This window comes from Rutilus rutilus (assembly GCF_951802725.1).
Source record: "Rutilus rutilus genome assembly, chromosome: 1".
NCBI classification, from domain to species: domain Eukaryota; kingdom Metazoa; phylum Chordata; class Actinopteri; order Cypriniformes; family Leuciscidae; genus Rutilus; species Rutilus rutilus.
This window is the reverse complement of record NC_140209.1, coordinates 20,312,422-20,332,158: the sequence shown is the minus strand read 5'-3', so window position 1 is coordinate 20,332,158 and position 19,737 is coordinate 20,312,422. Positions and strand designations below refer to the sequence as shown.

The 19,737-nt window shown below is 44.0% G+C and overlaps 1 protein-coding gene across 3 annotated transcripts in view; it reads left to right on the top strand.

Moving 5' to 3' along the window:
• Nucleotides 1-19,737, top strand: part of LOC311291610 (uncharacterized protein) — a 121,963-nt gene that overhangs the window by 88,571 nt on the left and 13,655 nt on the right. For all 3 annotated transcript variants that reach the window (XM_084410735.1, XM_084410734.1, XM_084410736.1), the window contains exon 6: nt 15,055-15,480. In XM_084410735.1, the coding sequence (XP_084266861.1) occupies nt 15,055-15,480 (426 nt within the window). The remainder of the gene's footprint in view (nt 1-15,054; nt 15,481-19,737) is intronic.

The following is a 19,737-nucleotide window of genomic DNA, read 5'->3' as shown; positions in this document are numbered from 1 at the left end:
AACGCTGTTAGTGGGCCTTCGGCCCCTGCTATTCCCGATTGGAAGCATGCCCTCCGGGAAGAATTGAAAAGGGATATCCGCGAGCAAATGTCCGATTTGTCTAAGTCTGTCGTCGAAGAACTCCGCCGAGAACGCCTCCATTCATTTCCCTCACCACGGGAGCGAGCCTGCTCTGACGGGAGTCGCCCTTCAGAGCGTTATTCCACCCGATCTATGGGTCCCCGATTCCAGTGGGACGAACAGGGGCGTCCCGTCTGCAATGGTTGTGGAGAAGCCGGACATTATATTCGTCAGTGCCCCTCCACTGTCCGGTCATCATGGTTCAAGTCAATGGCCAGAAGGTACAGTGTCTGTTGGACACGGGGTCGCAAGTCACTCTGTTCACGGATAGCCTCGTCCAGGAACTGTTCGGTACCCAAGGCCGGTCGACGACTGAAGCCCCCTGGTTAACTCTGCGAGGAGCAAATGGTCTTGACATCCCGTACGTGGGATACGTGGTGACAGACCTAGAAATTCATGGTATGGTTGTACCCCAGAAGGGAGTGGTTGTGGTTCGCGTGTCTGGGGTCTCATCGCGCCCTGCTGGGCATGAATGTCATTTCTGAATGCTGGGAGGAGCTGTTCCAGAGTAGGCCGGCCCGAGCAACTGCGACACTTGAGGGCAGAGAATGGGAGCGTATTAGAGCTGATTGTCGCCGAGTTTGCCTGACTGAACAGCAGGAGGACCGGGAGAGTACTGGAAGAGTGGCTTGCCGCTATGCTTTGTCCATTCCGGCTCGAAGTGAGGCGATGGTCTGGGTCAGGGTACCCCCTAGACTTTACCACCCGGACGAGTGGGTGTTGGTGGAACCACACAACGATGGCCCTAAGGTGGAGGTGGCCAGAGGACTGGCGTCTGTCCAAGGAGGTCGAATCCGGGTGAGAGTCCGAAACACGAATCCTTTTCCGATCCAATTGTATCGTCATCAGTGTCTGGCCCGAGTTATCTCGGTGAAACCCCAGCAAGTGCAAGAGCCAGGAGGATTCAAGTTCAGCCAAGTAGGTCCAACCATAGTGGAGGTTGCTATGGCGCAGACGGGGATGCACAGAAGAGAGGCTGGAGGAGGGCTGCCGGTCCATCTTGGGGGTGAGTCCCTACAGGGAGAGGGGTTGGAGGAGGATCAGACAAGGCGGTTTAAGGCTTTTCTATCAAAATGGCCACAGTTGTTCTCCACGCATGACGAGGACAATGGGTGTACCCCACTGGAGAAGCCACGCCTAGTAGAGAGCGTTACCGACCGGTACCCCCAACATTATACTCTGAGGTTCGTGCTCTTCTGCAAGGGATGCTGGATAAAGGGATCATCCGCGAGAGCAGCAGCCCTTGGGCGGCCCCGATTGTTCTGGTGAGGAAGAAGACAGGTGCATGGAGATTCTGTGTGGATTATCGGAGGTTGAACCGAGTGACGAAGCAAGATGCTTTTCCATTGCCTCGAGTCGAGGATTCCCTTACAAGTCTCACACGGGCGGCCTGGTATTCTACATTAGATTTGGCGAGTGGATATTGGCAGGTACAGGTGGACGAGCGGGACCGGGAGAAGACGGCCTTTACGACTCCCTTTGGGTTATATGAGTGGGACCGGATGCCGTTCGGCCTTTGCAACGCCCCTGCCACGTTCCAACGGCTGATGCAGTGCTGTCTAGGGAGCCAGTTGATGGATACCACTCTTGTGTACCTGGATGACATGATTATTTATTCCCCCGACTTTGAGTCCCATCTTCAGCACCTTGAGCAAGTGTTCTGCTCTCTCGAGAAATACGGGCTGAAGCTCCAACCGGATAAATGTCAACTTTTCCGGAAGGAGGTCAAGTTCCTGGGCCATATCGTGAGTGCTGCAGGAATCGCTGTAGACCCAGAGAAGGTGTCGGCTGTGCAGGGGTGGGCTGCCCCAAAGACCGTGCGCCAGGTCCGATCTTTCCTTGGCTTTGCAGGGTACTACAGGCGATTCATTAAAGATTTCTCTAAGATCGCCAAACCCATGAACCAGCTGTTGGGTGGAACGGGACACGCTAGGGGCCGAGGGTCCCCTGCGATTCAATGGGATCCGGCATGCGAGACCGCCTTTCAGAGGCTCAAGCAGGAGCTATTACAAGCACCCATTCTGGCATACGCTGATTTCACACAGCCCTTCATTCTTTACACTGATGCTAGCCATCCGGGCCTGGGGGCTGTGTTAGCTCAGAAACAACAGGAGGAGGAGAGAGTTATCGCTTATGCTAGTCGGAGTTTACATCCTGCGGAGAGGAACGATGCCAACTATAGTTCCTTCAAGCTTGAGTTACTGGCCATGAAGTGGGCGCTTAGTGAGAAGTTTAAAGACTACCTATGGGGAACAAAGGTAACTGTGGTGACTGACAATAATCCACTGGTGCACCTGCAGACCGCCAAGCTGGGGGCGGTGGAACAGAGGTGGGTGGCGCAATTGGCCAACTTTGATTATCAGCTTCAGTACCGGCCAGGAAGGGAACACACCAACGCTGACGTGCTGTCTAGGTGGCCTGAAGGAGGGCCGGAAGATCCGAGCTCCATGCTTGGGGTAGACCGTGGTGAGGGAATGATGGTGGGCATTGTGGAGGCACCGGGACAATCATCGGAGGAGCCGCCCGCAAGTTGGGGATGGGACCCACAGCGCTGGAGGATGTTACAGGGTGAGGATGAGGACTTGTCACTGGTCCGGGCCTGGTTGGGACAGGGCAATTGGCCGGAGGGCGTGGAATGTCGGGCCCAAACCCGAATTGTGAGGGGCCTGCTGGGTCAGAAGGAGAGGCTCCATCTGAAGGAGGGGGTGATTTGCCGGTCCCTCCAGGACTCGCACTCGGGTGACCCGGTCTGTCAAGTGGTGGTCCCTGAGGGGAGGTGTCACGCTCTGCTGGAGGCTTATCACACCAGGCTTGGTCATCAAGGGCAGGAGAGGACGACGGCACTTTTGCGACGCCACTTTTACTGGCCTGGGATGGAGGGGACTACGAGGGCTTACCTGCAAGGTTGTTCGCGCTGCACCTTGTTTAAAGCTAGGAAAGAGACACGAGCTCCATTGGTCCCCATTCGAGCCAAAGCACCGATGCATATCATCGCCATGGATTATCTGACGTTGGGTCGGCCGGTTGACCAGATTCAAAACATCTTAGTGATCACGGACCTGTTCACCAAATATGCCTGGGCCATTCCAACTCTGGACCAAACTGCCATTACCACCGCTAATGCCCTGTGGAGGTACGTCATTCAGCCCTTTGGGTGTCCCGAAGTGTTCCATTCAGATCAAGGGCCAAATTTTTTATCCAGGGTAGTGCGTGAGTTGTGCCAACTGTATGGATGTAGGAAGACCCATACGACGCCCTATCATCCTCAAGGGAACGGAGGGTGTGAGAGGTTTAACCAGACGCTGATCGGTCTCTTGGGGACTTTGGAAGGCGACCAACAGGGACAGTGGGCTGACAATCTCCCGGCGATGGTCCAGGCGTACAACAACAGTATTCACAGCACGACCGGTTATGCACCGACTTACCTGATGTTCGGAAGGCATGTGAGACTACCAGTTGATCTACTGCTGGGAACTGCGGCAGCTGAACAGGGAGGCAGCGTAACGGGGTGGGTGATTAGACACCATCAACGTCTTCAACTGGCTTATGAACGGGTCTCGGACCGGATTAGTCAAGCCGCAGCCAAGAACAAAAGGTTGTATGACCGGACCACTCGAAGTGCACCGTTACTGCCTGGCGAGAGAGTTCTCGTGCGAGAACCAACGACAAGGAAAGGGTAAGCTCAGTGATCGGTGGGAACCCCAGCCGTATGTGGTCCAACGACAACCACATTTCGATCAGCCTGTATATGCCATCCGTCCCGAAGGGAGAGAAGGTCCAGAGCGGGTGCTCCATCGAAACCTGATGCGCCCTTGCCCAAATTATCCCAAACCAGCTGTAGAGAGGCCTCCGACTGAACCAGTGTGGATGCCTCCTTTGGTGGGATGGGCTGTGGTCCCTCAGAGATTGGGTATAGGGCCAAGGCCCGAGGAACCTAATTCCCCGCCAAGACGATCCCAACGGGAGAACCGGGGACAACCCCCAGCCAGGTATGGAGACTGGGTGTCCGGATCCCGTTCTAGGGACTAGAACGTTTTGGCAGGGGGGTATGTCACGGTGTGACAAATTAGAATAGGACTAAAGTCCTTGTGAATGCAGTGTTATTCAGAGACCTCCAGTGGACACCCGTCTCTATTGCATCGCGAATCCGTTGCCATGGCAGCAAGGTTAATTGCCCGATTGACAGCAGGTGTGGAGTAATTACAGAGAGTGTTGTGAGAGGGACACGTATTCAGATGGGGCTTTAAAAACAGAGAGGAAGCAGACTGCCTGGTGGTTCTCCTCCCGTGAGATACTGTGTTTGTCGGCGGGTTTGTTTTGGATTTGAGGCTGGGCTGTGAAGTGGGTGAAGATTGAAGCTGAGGAGCGGAAAGAAGAGAGTGAAGTAATTATCAACGAAATCCCAAGGAATATCATCAGCAGTGGGGAAGACGCGAAGTGATGAGTATCGGATCCGTTGTTTATATGCACTAACATTGAAGTGATGTTGAGAGTTTGGCAAGTGAGTGGCACGAGTGAACTAGTACACTGAGTGAATTGTTGATCTGTCTCCAACTTTTGTCTGCTCTTCGCTGAATGTGACGATTGCTGCATCCGTTTCCTGCTGTTTCTGGAGAGAGGTTGAGCCCTTGTGAGAGACGAGAGTTGATCTGGTGGGGGAAAGACCGGTGGGTGAGTGCTGGCCCGAATGCACGGTGTGCGAGTGGAATGCAGTGCCTGAAGTGACGATTCACACGGTTTGTGTTATGGAGTAAAGTTCATCGTGTGGAGAAGTAATAGTAGTTTGCTGTGCACTCTCTCCTTTCAGTCTTTCACTCGCCGTCTCCAAGGAAGGTGGTATATATCAAGCGCCCAACTTACCATTTTGAGACAGCCCGGCTCTGCTAATGCTGAATGTTTCATATGCTGTTGAACTGTTAAATCCTGTTACATTGTTACAGTGTACAGTTGAAGTGGAGTGTCTCGCTCAAAGTATCCTTCCCGCCTGGTGGTCTCCACACGTTCCTATTGAAAGCTGTTGCCCTGTTCAGAACGAGAGAAGGTATTGTACCTGAATGTTTCCTCTATGGCTGAACTGTTAAACCCTGCTATATCGTTACCGTGTACAGCTGAAGTGGAGTGACTTGCTTAACCCTTTAGGCGCCAGAGGTTTTTTCCTAAAACGTTCGATTTTGACATCTTAATTTCAAAAGGCTATATATTAAAAGTGATAAAAGATAGAGACTTTCTGTAAATTAGAGAAATATTAAGGATGACCCAAAGTTTATGTAGGAATTACATTTTCCCATCTAATTTGCATATTATGACGTCATATAGTGGCGGCCATCTTGGATTATAGAATTTTCATGAAAAGTCACATGTTTAAAAGATAAAATGCAGCACTTCTTTGCCCCAAAAATGTCCCTCACCTTCTGTATGCTATATTGCACAATACTGAATGCTCAGGTAAATAGTAAGTAGTGAACAAACTGTGTAAATCATTACTAATAATAGAAACAAACTGAATGCATGTAGCGATTGGCCTTTTGCTGTAGAGATTTTCCATTTACTACATACAGTAGGCACCCTGATTCCATGTATGGTGCACATATTATTCATATGACACACAAACACAAGTAGACAAAACCTGTTTAGTTCAAAAGCTCACTCGCCATGGCATGCCACAGATCATGAGTGAGATGACGAGACAAGCCAAGAGACAATGTTAGTTTTTTTTTTTTGTGTGTGTGTGTGTGTTTTTTTTTTTTGGTTGTTGTTTTTTTAGCTGACATAGACGCACACATCATAAGGACATGAACACACAAAAAAGAACACATATTGTACACTAAAATGGTCAGGGAAATAGATAGTAAATCAACAGTGTAAATCATTACAAAAAAAAAAGAATTTATGTTGCAGAGCTTTTGCTGTAGAGATAATGACTCCCTATCCATCCAGGTGACATTTCTTGTAGTGTTTCATGGTGTGGTCTTGCGATAGACTCGTTAGCCCCTCTGCTCCGTGTCACATCGCCTCTGCTCCTGCTACGAGCAGCGCGGGCGCGGCCAGATCTGTCTCGCGCGCGCGCCGAGTGTGCACAGCTCGGACTACTGTCTTTGTCATTGCGACTCCCCACCCTGCCTCCACGTTGCCCCCTAACTGTCCTATGAATACTTCGACCTCGTCTAACATACCCAGTGGCATTAGACAAAGCCTCCACCACAATACTGTCACCGCGATTGCGGAGAGGCACGCGGTCACCATGGCGAGCGCGGTAAACATCTCCCGCCTCGTTCCCCACAACACTAACACGCCTGCTAACTTCGCAATGAACACTCCGACCCCGGGAAACATTGTTCCCACCACTGACATTGGGCAAAGGACCATATATATTGGGCAAAGGATTCACCGTTTGTGCTTGGTGTAGGGCTATACTTTCACTTTCAGAATCACCGTCATTTTCTGAAGGCAGATAACGTTATTCCCCTTCAGAATCAGGGTCCGCGAATAGAACACCCAACACTTCATTGCGGGTAAGCTTTATTGATGCCATTAGATGATAATAATAATAATAATCTAATGCAAATACTCGCTGACGTTGACAATATTGATCTGATAAAATGGCTCACTCGCACACTAGCTCCGCTTTTGTTCGCACTGATTCAACGCGCTCTAGCTCGAAGATTTTGTATAGAAACATGACATTTTTTGAGTCGGGGATGAAGTATGACATGTATGCTAACTAGTGGAGGGGAGGTCGAACGAAATTTGACACCCTGTTTGACAAAATCGGCCGTTTTATTCAGTGCCGCATCTTGTCGAGTAAACTCGACTGTGGCGGCTAGAGGGTTAAAGCATCCTTTCCGCCTGGTGGTCTCCACACGTTCCTATTGGAAGCCGCTGCCCTGCTCAGAACGAGTGAAGGTATTGCAGCTGAATGTTTCATCTACTGTTGAATGGTTGAATCCTGTTGCATTGTTACAGCGTACAGCTGAAGTGGAGTGACTCGCTTAAAGCATCCTTCCCGCCTGGTGGTCTCCACACGTTCCTATTGAAAGCCGCTGCCCTGCTCAGAACGAGAGAAGGTATTGCAGCCGAATGTTTCATCTACTGTTGAATGGTTGAATCCTGTTGCATTGTTACAGCGTACAGCTGAAGTGTAGTGACTCGCTTAAAGCATCCTTCCCGCCTGGTGGTCTCCACACGTTCCTATTGAAAGCCGCTGCCCTGCTCAGAACGAGAGAAGGTATTGCAGCTGAATGTTTCATCTACTGTTGAATGGTTGAATTCTGTTGCATTGTTACAGCGTACAGCTGAAGTGGAGTGACTCGCTTAAAGCATCCTTCCCGCCTGGTGGTCTCCACACGTTCCTATTGAAAGCCGCTGCCCTGCTCAGAACGAGAGAAGGTATTGCAGCTGAATGTTTCATCTACTGTTGAATGGTTGAATCCTGTTGCATTGTTACAGCGTACAGCTGAAGTGGAGTGACTCGCTCAAAGTGACCTTCCTGTCTGGTGGTCTTTACACGCTCCATCGAAAGCTTCTGCCCTGTCCAGAAAGAGAGAAGGTATTTCAATTGAACGTTTATATGCTGGTGAATAGTTAAACCCTGCTACCTGGTTACAGCGCACAGCCGGAGTGGAGTGTTTCGCTCAAAGTGTCCTTCCTGTCGGGTGGTCTTCACACGCCCCATCGAAAGCTTCTGCCCTGTCCAGAAAGAGAGAAGGTATTTCAACTGAACGTTTCATATGCCGTTGAATAGTTAAACCCTGCTACCTGGTTATAGCGCACAGCTGAAGTGGAGTGTCTCGCTCAAAGTGTCCTTCCTGTCTGGTGGTCTTCACACGCCCCATCGAAAGCTTCTGCCCTGTCCAGAAAGAGAGAAGGTATTTCAATTAAACGTTTCACATGCTGTTGAATAGTTAAACCCTGCTACCTGGTTACAGTGCACAGCCGAAGAGGAGTGTCTTGCTCGAAGTATCCTCCCCGTCTGGTGGTCTCTACATGCCCCAGTGAAGGCCTCCGCCCTGTTCAGAAAGAGAGAAGTACGCAGTTGAAGTGGAACGTTCGCTCAAAGTGTTCTTCTGCCTGGTGGCCCTCCATGCCAATGTTGTAAGCCGTTGCCCCCGTTGAGAAGGAAAGGGAACAGCTGTGGCCCGTGCCTCGATCGAAAGGTCTTCCTGTTGTCCAAGGTTCCCTCACGTCCCGGCTAAAGGCCCTCGTCCTAACTGGTCTGGCATAAAGGACACCTACCGGGATATACTTACCTGTGTCCCCTCCTGGCCCGGTCCGTTCGCCATCTGTGTCCCTGTGCTTTGTCCGAGTCTGAGGCAACCGCTCTTTGGGTACTTACCTCTGGGGCAGCATCCGGGACCTGTTCCACTCCCGTCCATGAGTCCGTACCTGGTTCCAGTCTGAATGGGGTCCGTATAGTCACGACTTCCTCTTGAGTCCTGTAAAGAGTACTTACCAGTGATCTACCTAGACGGTGTGAGTTCCTCTCTGATTCCTCTCCAACGAGCTGCAGGGCCGCCACGATCGTTCCCCTCTCTACGGTCCAGGGGGTCATTGAATTCCCTCTGGTGACAAGAAAGAAGATTTTAATTAGGATTTTTCAAATTATTGCTCTTAACTGAATAAAGAAAATTGTTATTCCTTTATTCTTTGGTCTGTCTGGTCCTTGGCACGTTCCTCGAGGTGGTACCCGGTTTTCAGGGGTGGGTGCAGTCTGGTTTGGCCCACCCCGACCTGTGACAAAAACACTTTCACGATCGCGTCTTTCCACATTCAAGCACAATTTATGTTACTGCAATTAGCCACTTTCATGAGCGTATGAAACCCAGTCTTATTAATCATTTTTCTTTGTTTGTTTGTTTTTATAAAATGTCTCTTGTTGCACCCGTTATACACCCTTTTATGTGTGTTATCTTCCCTCTTGCCTGACTGTTGTCCGGTTTAGTTGATTTCTTCGATGCGGACACCGGCCAAGGCTGCGAGTCTCATTTGGATGCAGCAGAGTTTCTCATTGTCCTACTTCATCTCCGTCTCTGGCCTGCGGCGAGTTTTCACTGTATCTGCCCCCGGTGGGTATAAGCAAGATGTGGAGAGTCTCGACTGATGTATTTACGGTTTCTTTATTTCTTTTTCCGTTATCCGTAATACACCGTGGAAACTATAAAAATACACAGATAAATACAAACATAAGTACTTTTACACACATTGCCTTAGCTAAATCAAACATACTCAAGCAATAAAACCTAAACAAATACACCACTAAACAACCATCATTTTCCACCAAAATCTATATTCACTACACCATAACCTTTAAATTACACACGGATTAACATATCAAAGCAAAATGGCTCTTTGTCAACACATAGCTTAAATAACTTACAACAATAAACATGAACACCTCACTCCCGCAGCACCCACATATAAACAACTACATGTACCTCGTTCCGCTTCCCAAGGGCGTTAAACCAAACCAGACAATTTCCTTTGTTCCTTATCGTTCCTAAGTTTGGCGTCTTTCGGAAGCACGGGTTTATTTAGTCTAGTGGGAGAAACTATACTGCCCACTGGTGGAAGTCACTGGTGTCCGCGCCGAGTGAAGTGCTCATATCTACACCACAATCCCAATAATACGTCCTTTAAAATACACAAAATATGCATTTACACTCATTAAATCAAGACCTTTAAAATAACTCCAAGCTGGCAGTTACAGGTTATATATATATATAAAATTTGTTCTCTGATATCTATATAGAAGGTGTGTGGCTTAGGTAAGGGCAAAAATTATCCAGATACGGTTTTACATGTCCATTTACAACCCTAGGATTTGTCTCAAGAATGAAATGGGCTGTTATTACCTTATTTGGAAGGGTCATGAATAATAATGTTGAGCTTTGCTCTGATTGGTTGTTTCACAGATTTGTACAATAGGAGCTGTGATGCACTCTGAAATACAAACATGCAAAATAATCATACTTCAGTTCTCAAACAAAGCATATTTGAACAAATTGACTAGATGCATTGTTAAATGACAATCGTTTCAACTTAAGTGGTGGAGAAGGTCACATTAGCTAGAAGGAGCGAGTGAGCTATCTGTGAGCAACCAATCTAATGGATAGCTCATGAGTTATGTGTTGTTGATGAAATATAGGCAACCCGACACAAGGGATTGACATAGATGTATCTACAGTTCTATTTTGTAGATTTATTTGACAACACAGGCCTGAAATAATATTAACCTCCGTGTAAATAGGTCGTCATACTATTTAGTTATCTACACAGCAAAAACTTCAGTGTTAAGGCGAGACACTACAGGTGAATAGGGTACAATTTTTAACTAGCAGATATCACCAGGAAACTTTCCCAGTTGATTACCTACATTAAGATGAGAAAAAAAAATATTACAAGTTTTCTGTAATTTAATGTTGAAATATGCAAATTAGGCTATATCTAATTAAATATGCACTCATTTGCATATATTTTAAAAACGAAATCTGAGTATTGGATAAAGCCAGGTTAAAAATTATTTTTTCATTGTGTTCACATATTAGATGGGGAAAAAATTACAGAGGGATTTATGGATATCTACTTTTGTTATCCTGTAAATCAGAAAATACTGTCAATAGCCTTAAAAAATGATTTATTTATTATTATGTTTGGCTATTCCGTTTAACTCTTCAATGAAAATAATGTCAAAGTTAGTTAGAATAATCAAATTTAACAATTTATGATGTCAGGTAACTGTATCATGCCAATTTCATAATCAATTCAAAGATAATCGATACAAAACATCAAATGCTCTGGAATAGAGAGAAGATGCAAACCCAACATTAAAATACATGATGCTGAATTCTTTGAGGTCCTTCAACATCATGGGCTCATCTGAGTAACAGAAGGCCTCGAACTCCCTGCTGCATTTCATTATATAGACAAAGCTTTCACATGGAAACATGTGCTAACAAAAGAAATTTGCATTCAGAGGTTACACCTTTGGGTGTAGGGAGACCATTTGTCTAGAGGCCAACCCCTCCCTGTGTGTCAGTTATCCATAAACTCTTAAAAACCGTATTACCTTTTTTTTTACTTATTTGGGAATGAGACATTTGTACCAGTCGCACTGTGACATTCTAAATGATACCAAACATGAAAAATACTCTGTTAATCATTCACATTAAACTATACGTTTTCTTGGGTGAATTCAGGTGATCATCAGGGCCCAGTTTTTCAAAAGTAATCCAGTGGGATTTCGGATCACGGATTGGATCAAATCTTGGAAATGGGTTTTTCAAAAGCAAAAGAGGGATTCTGAACTAAGATCAGATCATGTAATCCAATCTTAAATTTGATCTGGATCAAACCTGCCCTTTGGGTTTTTCAGAACTTTGAACTTGGTTTGGGATCTATTTGATCCAAAAAAACAGGATTATCCTGATCCCATCAGAAGGGTGGATTTAGTTGTGATTTTTCGAACCAATTAAACCAGAGAGGTTTTTTTTTTTTAAGTGAATGATCACAAAATCAATGTTTACTGATGATATATACATTTCTTCATATTTGAAGCATATGAAGCATGTCACATCTAATGAGATATGGTAAAACAACAAAATCTGCAATTTAACATTATAACAAAATAAGGAAAGTAAAATGTTTCTGTTTATTACAGTGTTTCTGTTTCTTAAAATTAAAATAAACAATGATTATTTGTGGTCACCGGTATTTTGCCAACTGTTGTTCTTTGCTAAGCCAGTAGGCTACACTGTTGGTTCCATTTAAGGCTCTAGTAAACAGGATTTGGTGATCCTGAAAAGTTCCTATCCGGATCAGATTGATCCAATCCGATGTTGCTTTGAAAAACTGGCTCAAAAGTAAGATGGATTACGTGATCACGGATCGCAAAAAAAAGGATTACTAAATCCGGATTATTTTTATCCGGATTAAACCTTTTGAAAAACCGGGCCCTGAGCATGAGAGAGAGGGGGTGAGGGGAGAGGGAAAGAGATGTAGATTAGGATGACTCGGAGGTGAGACTTTCGTCTCGATGGTGAGTTCAAATGGTAATTTCCAGAGAGGTCCTTTTGTCCTCTCAGGGTCTGGTCGCTCTTGAAACAGACTGTCCGGCATTTTGTAATTTCTCAATTCTTACAAACGTCACAGTCGGTGTTATGTTGGGATTCGCCCGTTTTTCAGCGGTCTTTTGCAAACATGAGATTTACATATGGAGGAGGAAACAATTGTGTTTGAGGCTCACGTTATGTCAGTTCCATGTACAGAACTCTTATTATTCAACTATGCCAAGTTAAATACAGTTTTCCATTCTATGGCACCTTTAAATAAAGAATACAGAATAATGAAAAGTAAAGACAGAAAGAGAGATCAGATCACAGAATGGCAAATATCACAAACAGTTAATCTATGAGAGCCAGCAAAGAATCTAATCACCTTAAGGCAGGGGCAAACAATCTTAAACACATCTAAATATCAATAGAAATAATACATGCATTGATTCTTTGGTGCATAGCGTGTGTGTGTGTGTGTGTGTGTGTGTGTGTGTGTGTGTGTGTGTGTGTGTGTGTGTGTGTGTGTGTGTGTGTGTGTGTGTGTGTGTGTGTGTGTGGATCCTCTGTGTGTGGTTCGTGAGCTTGAAGTGTTCTTTGGGTTCTTCCGGAGGGCGCGTCGTCTGCGGGAAGTTTAAAAGTTTCATAAATCAAGAAGATGTTGTCTCATCCGAAGGACAGGAAAAAGAGCGGACAGGGAAGAAGGAATGAGTGAAAATGAGCTATTGTCATCATCCTTTAAGGATAAATCAGTCCACACCTATTTTGGATGAAATGACCAATAGTAGTTAGGAACGTTTAGCGTGAGAGAGTTTCTTCGTCTCCTTCTGACAGTCTAATCTGCATGTTTAATGATGATGCCAGAATTGGTCATATTTACTCCAAAGGTAAAGTAGTAGTTATAGTTTATCGTAACACTAAACATTGTTAATTAAGGCGTAATGAGAGGAATATTTCCATACCAAGAAAGAAATGTCTGGAAGATTTCAAAGCAGAGAAACATTCTTACACTTGACTATAAGCACTTAGAGTTTAACTAACACAACTAGAAAGTTGTAACTAGGCTAATATAAGCTGGGGACATTCATACACACAGGAATATATCACATACATGCTGGGATGACTTAATTATGAGTTAAATGGAAAGAATGTCTGTGTCTCTGTATATTGGGTGCGTTTCTCCAGTTTCTAAGCCACATGTTCTTTCGTTCCTGGCGTGGGAGGGAAGTTGAGTTGATTCAGATCTTTCTGAAGCTCATGAAGGTGTTTCTGTTCAGCCTCTGCCAGGACACTAAAGTGACAATGAGGACAATTTGATCCAGACTCATCGGTGCTAGGCCTGTGATTTACATGAAGAAGAACAAAAAGGTTCAAAGCTTTCTGAATTTTAGAACTGAATCGGTCATCGTGATTCTGTCCAGACACTACACGTTATACTGTATATGGACCTTGGAAAAAGTGTAATAAATGTCATTAGATTTAGTCCTCTTAAAGCTACAATATGCAAGAATTTTTGGCCTCTAGAGGGCGCTGCATTCCAAACAACAACAACAACGGCGTAGCTTGATGACGATGTGAAGGAGCGTGGAATGATGGGAACTGTCGTTTTAAACTCCACCGTGTTTGTAAATCAGTCAGACGGAACCGAAAAATCATGTTCATGAATGAGGCTAAGTTCTTTTTTTATAATGACATGCTTTTTGTGGCGAGGGGACGTGGTTCAGCGCGGTCTGTAATGGGAGAGAGAAGAGACAAGCAAGTAGGTCAAGTGCAAATGACGAACACCTGTGTCTTATTGCAGTGATCCGCGTGGAGAGACCGCTTATAAGCCGGGCGCTGGAACGAGAGAGAGACTGAAGAGAAAACTGGACGCAGAGAAGGAAAACCGGTGGATCCGAGCTCTCATTTTTGAACTGTTTTGAGCCATCGCGGTTGCCACGGTGAATGCGCGTTGTGCACGACTTTTGTTTGTTTTGCTTTATTTTAATAAAGTACGAGTCCCAGTCACGCCGATCCCTGTCTTCTTCCTTCCTGACTCTTGAACCTCATCACACTTTTATTTCATTAAAAGGAATTAACCGCAAGAAAAGTAAGGTTTAATACTACATTGGTTATCATAGATGTTACTGTATGTCGAATTCATTGTTGTGATAACGCGGCGCAGTTTTACGTGTTCTAAACAACTGTTGTAAAAGTACATTCGAACATACCCACATCATTTGCCAAAATACTGATTAATCTTTATGTATAACACACGTATGCTATATTTATTTACATGGCCATAAACACCAGACATGATAAACAATGTCAATAAACTAAACACAAATCTAAAGCAATAATACTTCCCTTACATAAACATAACTATTTCCGAATGCTACATTTGGAAAATATAAAATTAAGCATGCTTTGTCGACAGAACCAGCTGCAATCGGTAAAGAATAATTGTGTTCCATAACGACTGCACGAAACAAGCTAACGTTTGTTGCTTGATAGACTCTACAACTACAACTTCCGCATTTGTCCAGGACTCCACGCAGTACGAGTGGAAACCGAGGGTAACGCGGATATGACGCAATTGACTGGCGACTCCCAGCTCACCCCTGCTCTAACGCCCCGTTTCCTTGGTTAAAATCGCAATTTTCTCACGATTTAAAAATAGTTGGAAACATTTGGGATATTGTAAGTAATCAACTTAACAAACTATATAACACTGGCCTTGAGATTATGGGATATTTTAATGCAAAATTCTTGCATATTGTACCTTTAAATACATTGAACTGTTATGTTTCTTATTATCGGAATACTTGTTTTTATGTACTATATAGTTGATTTATAAATGCTGCATGTTGTCATTAATTAATGAGATTTTTATTTCTCTGTATTTTATCAGGTTTGGGTTCTATTATCTGAAGTCTGCAGTGAAACTCCTGCTGAATCTCAGTGTTGCTGCTGTAGAAAATGACACAGTTACAGGAACAAGATTCTCTACTCTGCTGTCGTCTGTGTGCAGTTACAAAACCTTCCCTTTTGATGGTTATATTAATCCTGTTGATCAGTGTGATTTCCTGCTGGATCTTTACTCACAGGTGAAGAACTATGAGACTCAAACAGGCAGGAGTTTCCTTCCAGCATTACAGTCAGTTTTCCAGTTACCTGCTGTCTGGATCATAGATCTCTCACAGAGAAAGACCTCCGTCCTCCTGGAAGTGCTGAAACTCCAGACAGAGAAGAAACCAGTAGAGCTGAGAGGATGGTCAGAGGAAGAGAGTGAAGTGAAGAGTTTCCTTCAGTGTCTGTCCTACATCTCACAGCTGAGGTAAGATATTGTACAGCCTTTTGCTCAACATGTTTAAAAAAGCTGAAGTAAATAGTTGTGTATTAAATGGATCATTAAAAAAAAATTTTTTTTTTTTTTTATTTACCTTTAGATGCAGAAATGTGTAAAATTGATAAAAAAAACATAAATAAAAAAAAACTGTTATCCTAAGGGTCACAGAGAAGCTGGAAAATAGTCAGGAAAATTAAACTGACTGGTTCTAGAAACCTCAACTAACATTTGTAGCAAATTAGCTCAAAAAGGAAACAGTACGATCTTCTTATCAACTCTTGAGAAAGATTATTCTTCTGGTCATGAATTATAACTTTTCTGTTCTATTAGATTACTAAATAAAGCACTCAACAGTGTAAAAGCTGGTGGATGAAGATCAAACATTTCAGTGACTATGATCTGTGAGACAATCAAGCGTATAATGGTTTTTAATAAATATAACTATAAATACATATGACTACACGTAAAAAAAGAATACATAAAGTACAGGTCAAAAGTTTGGAAACATTATGATTTTTTTAATATTTTTGAAAGATTAGATTAGATTAGATTAGATTAGATTCAACTTTATTGTCATTACACAAGTACAGGTACAAGGCAACGAAATGCAGTTTAGGTCTAACCAGAAGTGCAATAGCAGCAAGTGCAGGATATACAGTGGTTCCATAAGTGCAGAACATGGATATGTACTGAATAAATATAGAGTTGAATACTATTATAAACAAAAATTTACAGATAGATTGTCCTATGAATATAATATACAGATGGCTATTACTATAAACAGAATTTTTACAGATAGATATGTACTGAATATAATATACAGATGGCTGTTACTATAAACAGAATTTTACGGATAGATATGTACTATGGATATATATACAGATGGCTGTTACTATAAACAGAATGTGAGCATAATATACAGATGGCTATTACTATAAACAGAATTTTACAAATAGATATATGTATAAGTTAGGCTAAAATGAGCAGTATAACAATGGATTTAAAGTAGTGCAAATAAAGTTTGGACAGAAGCTATCCGAGTGAAAGTGCAGTGGAAAGTAATTGCATATTACAGTTAAAGTACGATATTGCAATGTATATATAAACAGTCAGTACTGTAAATAAACAGTCGGCAGTGCAAATTGAGCATATTCCAGTCAAGGTAGTAGTGCAAGATGCATATGTAAACAGTTGTTACTATAATAACAGTCAGCAGTGCAAATTAACATTATAGTATTGCAAATAACAAAATGGAGGCAGGTGTGAGGAGGGAGAGGAGAGTCAATCAGTATATGAGGGGAGTGGGATCAATGAGGGTTAGAGTTTAATAAAGAGACAGCTCTGGGGAAAAAACTGTTCTTTAGTCTGCTGGTCCTGGTCCGGAGGCACCTGAAACGCCTGCCGGAAGGCAGGAGAGAAAACAGTCTGTGGGCTGGGTGAGAGGAGTCCTTAAGGATGCTGCGAGCTCGATGCAGACAGCGTTTCCTCTGGATGTGCTCGATGGCAGGTAGTGGAGTCCCAGTGATGTGTAGCGTTTATACGCCCACGTATAAATATTATTAATTATTATTCATAACGGAATATGACCAATAATTAATATTTTAATTAATTTTAATTATTTTCAGAATTTACTGTAGCAGAATCAATAGCATGATCATTTTATCAGTTCATCCAATGAACAGAAAGCATAAACAAGTATTAACTCTAGGAAATATAATATCTTCCTGGTCAAGAAAGACTCAATCCCCAGCTAACAATAAATTACGAAGTAAATTAAGGGTAACAGCATAGGTAACTTAAATCGAAGTTCAAGACAATAAATCTGATAAGCACATACACAAGTAATCTCTTTTCAAATACAAACAATACTTTATTGATTATATATAACACATAAGCTAATATCTAACACAAACACACACACACACACATTCATACGCGTTGCAGAAAGGGATAGAGTGAGGAAAGAGTGGGTTTAAGAGTGAAAGGATGAAATCTCACGATTCCATATGCACTAGACATGACCTGAACGAACCATCAATCATTAATTTAACCCTTCTATCGTTTTAGGCAGGTTATTAAAGTTGTATAAATACACCAGTTAAGATTTTAAAAGTCTGGAGGTAGTCTACTTGCGTATTTGCTTTTGGGGATTCCCTTTTTGTTGCGTGAAAGGGGTTTTCCCGGTCCATTCGGTCTCCTCGTGCCTGATGTCTGGATCACGTGGTCAGTCACGTGGTGTGCTGGCGGAATGAAAGTCTTTGTTTGAAGCTGGCTTTGCAGAAGAAACGTGGCTCGAAATCTTGTCGCAAAACTTAACTTAGAACCGACACTCACAACGGAAAAGAAATGAAACTAAGAAAAGAAAGGAAATTGAGAGTAGATGATGATGGCTTGAATGAAGCTATTTAACCCATGTTCTTCAGATCTTGATTTGGGTTATTTCGTTTGCGCGTTTACATGGTTCCTATAGAGAGAGAGAGAGCACCGAGAGCAGCGAGAGAGAGCAGCGAGAGAGCGAGAGAGAGAGAGAGAGAGAGAGAGAGGGAGATTTGTTTTTGGGTCTAAGGTTTTAAACTAAAATTTTGTCCAACCTCCAGGATGAGTTCTGGCCAATTAGACACTGGCTGAATTTAGGAGGTGACGTTCTTTTCAGTTCTGATCGTAAATCATGCTTATCTGTGCTCTCCTTACTAACAGAGAGAACAGGGGCCACAGTTTAGACATGATTTCTAATTAAAAGAAGATCAAAACATATTACACCGATATCATTCAAGCCATCTTGCTAGTTGTGTTCGTAAGATAGCATTGATATGAAACAGTACACACTTTCATTCATTCACTCCTTCTAATAGTTAATATAATAACTATTACCTGAATTAAATGGGATCAAAACATATTATCTTATTAAAATATGCATATAAGTGGTGGAAACAACCCAGGATTAGGTAGTTGCATGATTGTTTGATCATGAGTCCATTGAAAATTGTTCTTGAATGATTTTATGTATAGTTATTGATAAGAATCAGTTCTCTGGTGAAGAGACAGAACTCTGTTGGTTCAGAGGTCTTAAGGAGGAGGTGTTCAGGAATGTTGTCGGGGGTTTCAGTAACATCTGCTGGTGTCGATTCTTCTTTTAAAGGGTTTTTTGCAGACTCTCTGGCACCGGGATGGGTGACTTATGGCTCTGGTCTTGGTGATTTGACTCTGGAATGTGCGGACACTGTCTTTATCTTAACCAGTCCGTAGTAGGCCACAAAGCTAGCCATTGACCAGTTATGTGTTAGTGCCGGGGGCTCCTTCAATTAGTCCGACCGGTGATGATCATGAGTCATCGAGAAGTAGAGAATTTGAATTAATATTCAAAAAGAAGATTAGTTGGTGGTTGCTTTCTACCCATTGTCGCTACAGATGCGCTGGGCGGTTTTCACCACCCGCTGCAGTGCCTTGCGCTCTGCAACAGAACAGCTCCCATACCACACTGTAGCACAGTTGGTCAGGATGCTTTCTATTGCACAGCGATAGAAGTTCACCAGGATAGTGGAGGAAAGCTGATTCTTCCTCAGTGTCCTCAGGAAGAAAAGGCGCTGGTGAGCCTTCTTGACCAGGCTGGAGGTGTTGGTTGTCCAGGTCATGTCCGCCGAGATGTGGATCCCCAGGAACTTGAAACTGGAGACACGCTCAACAGCCATTCCATTGATGTGGATGGTGTCGTGTGTGCCTCTTGACACTTTCCTGAAGTCCACGATGAGCTCCTTCGTTTTGGTGGTGTTGAGGAGCTGGTTATTTTCGGTGCACCATGTGGCCAGGTGCTTGATCTCCTCCCTGTAGGCAGTCTCATCGTTGTTGCTGATGAGACCAATCACCGTAGTGTCGTCCGCAAACTTGACGATGGAATTAGATCCGTACACAGGCTTGCAGTCGGAGGTGAAGAGGGAGTAGAGAAACGGGCTTAGCACACAGCCCTGTGGTACACCAGTGTTGAGTGTGATGGACGTGGAGCAGTTGGAGCCTGATCGAACATTCTGGGGTCTGTTGGTCAAGAAGTCCAAAATCCAGTTGCACATGGAGGTGTTGATGCCCAGGTCTCCAAGTTTGGCTATTAACTTAGTTGGGATGACAGTGTTGAATGCTGAGCTGAAGTCAACAAACAGCATGCGTGCATAAGTGTTCTTATTGTCCAGATGTGTGAGCACAGAGTGCAGTGCCATGGAGACTGCATCCTCTGTGCTCCTTTTGCTACGGTAG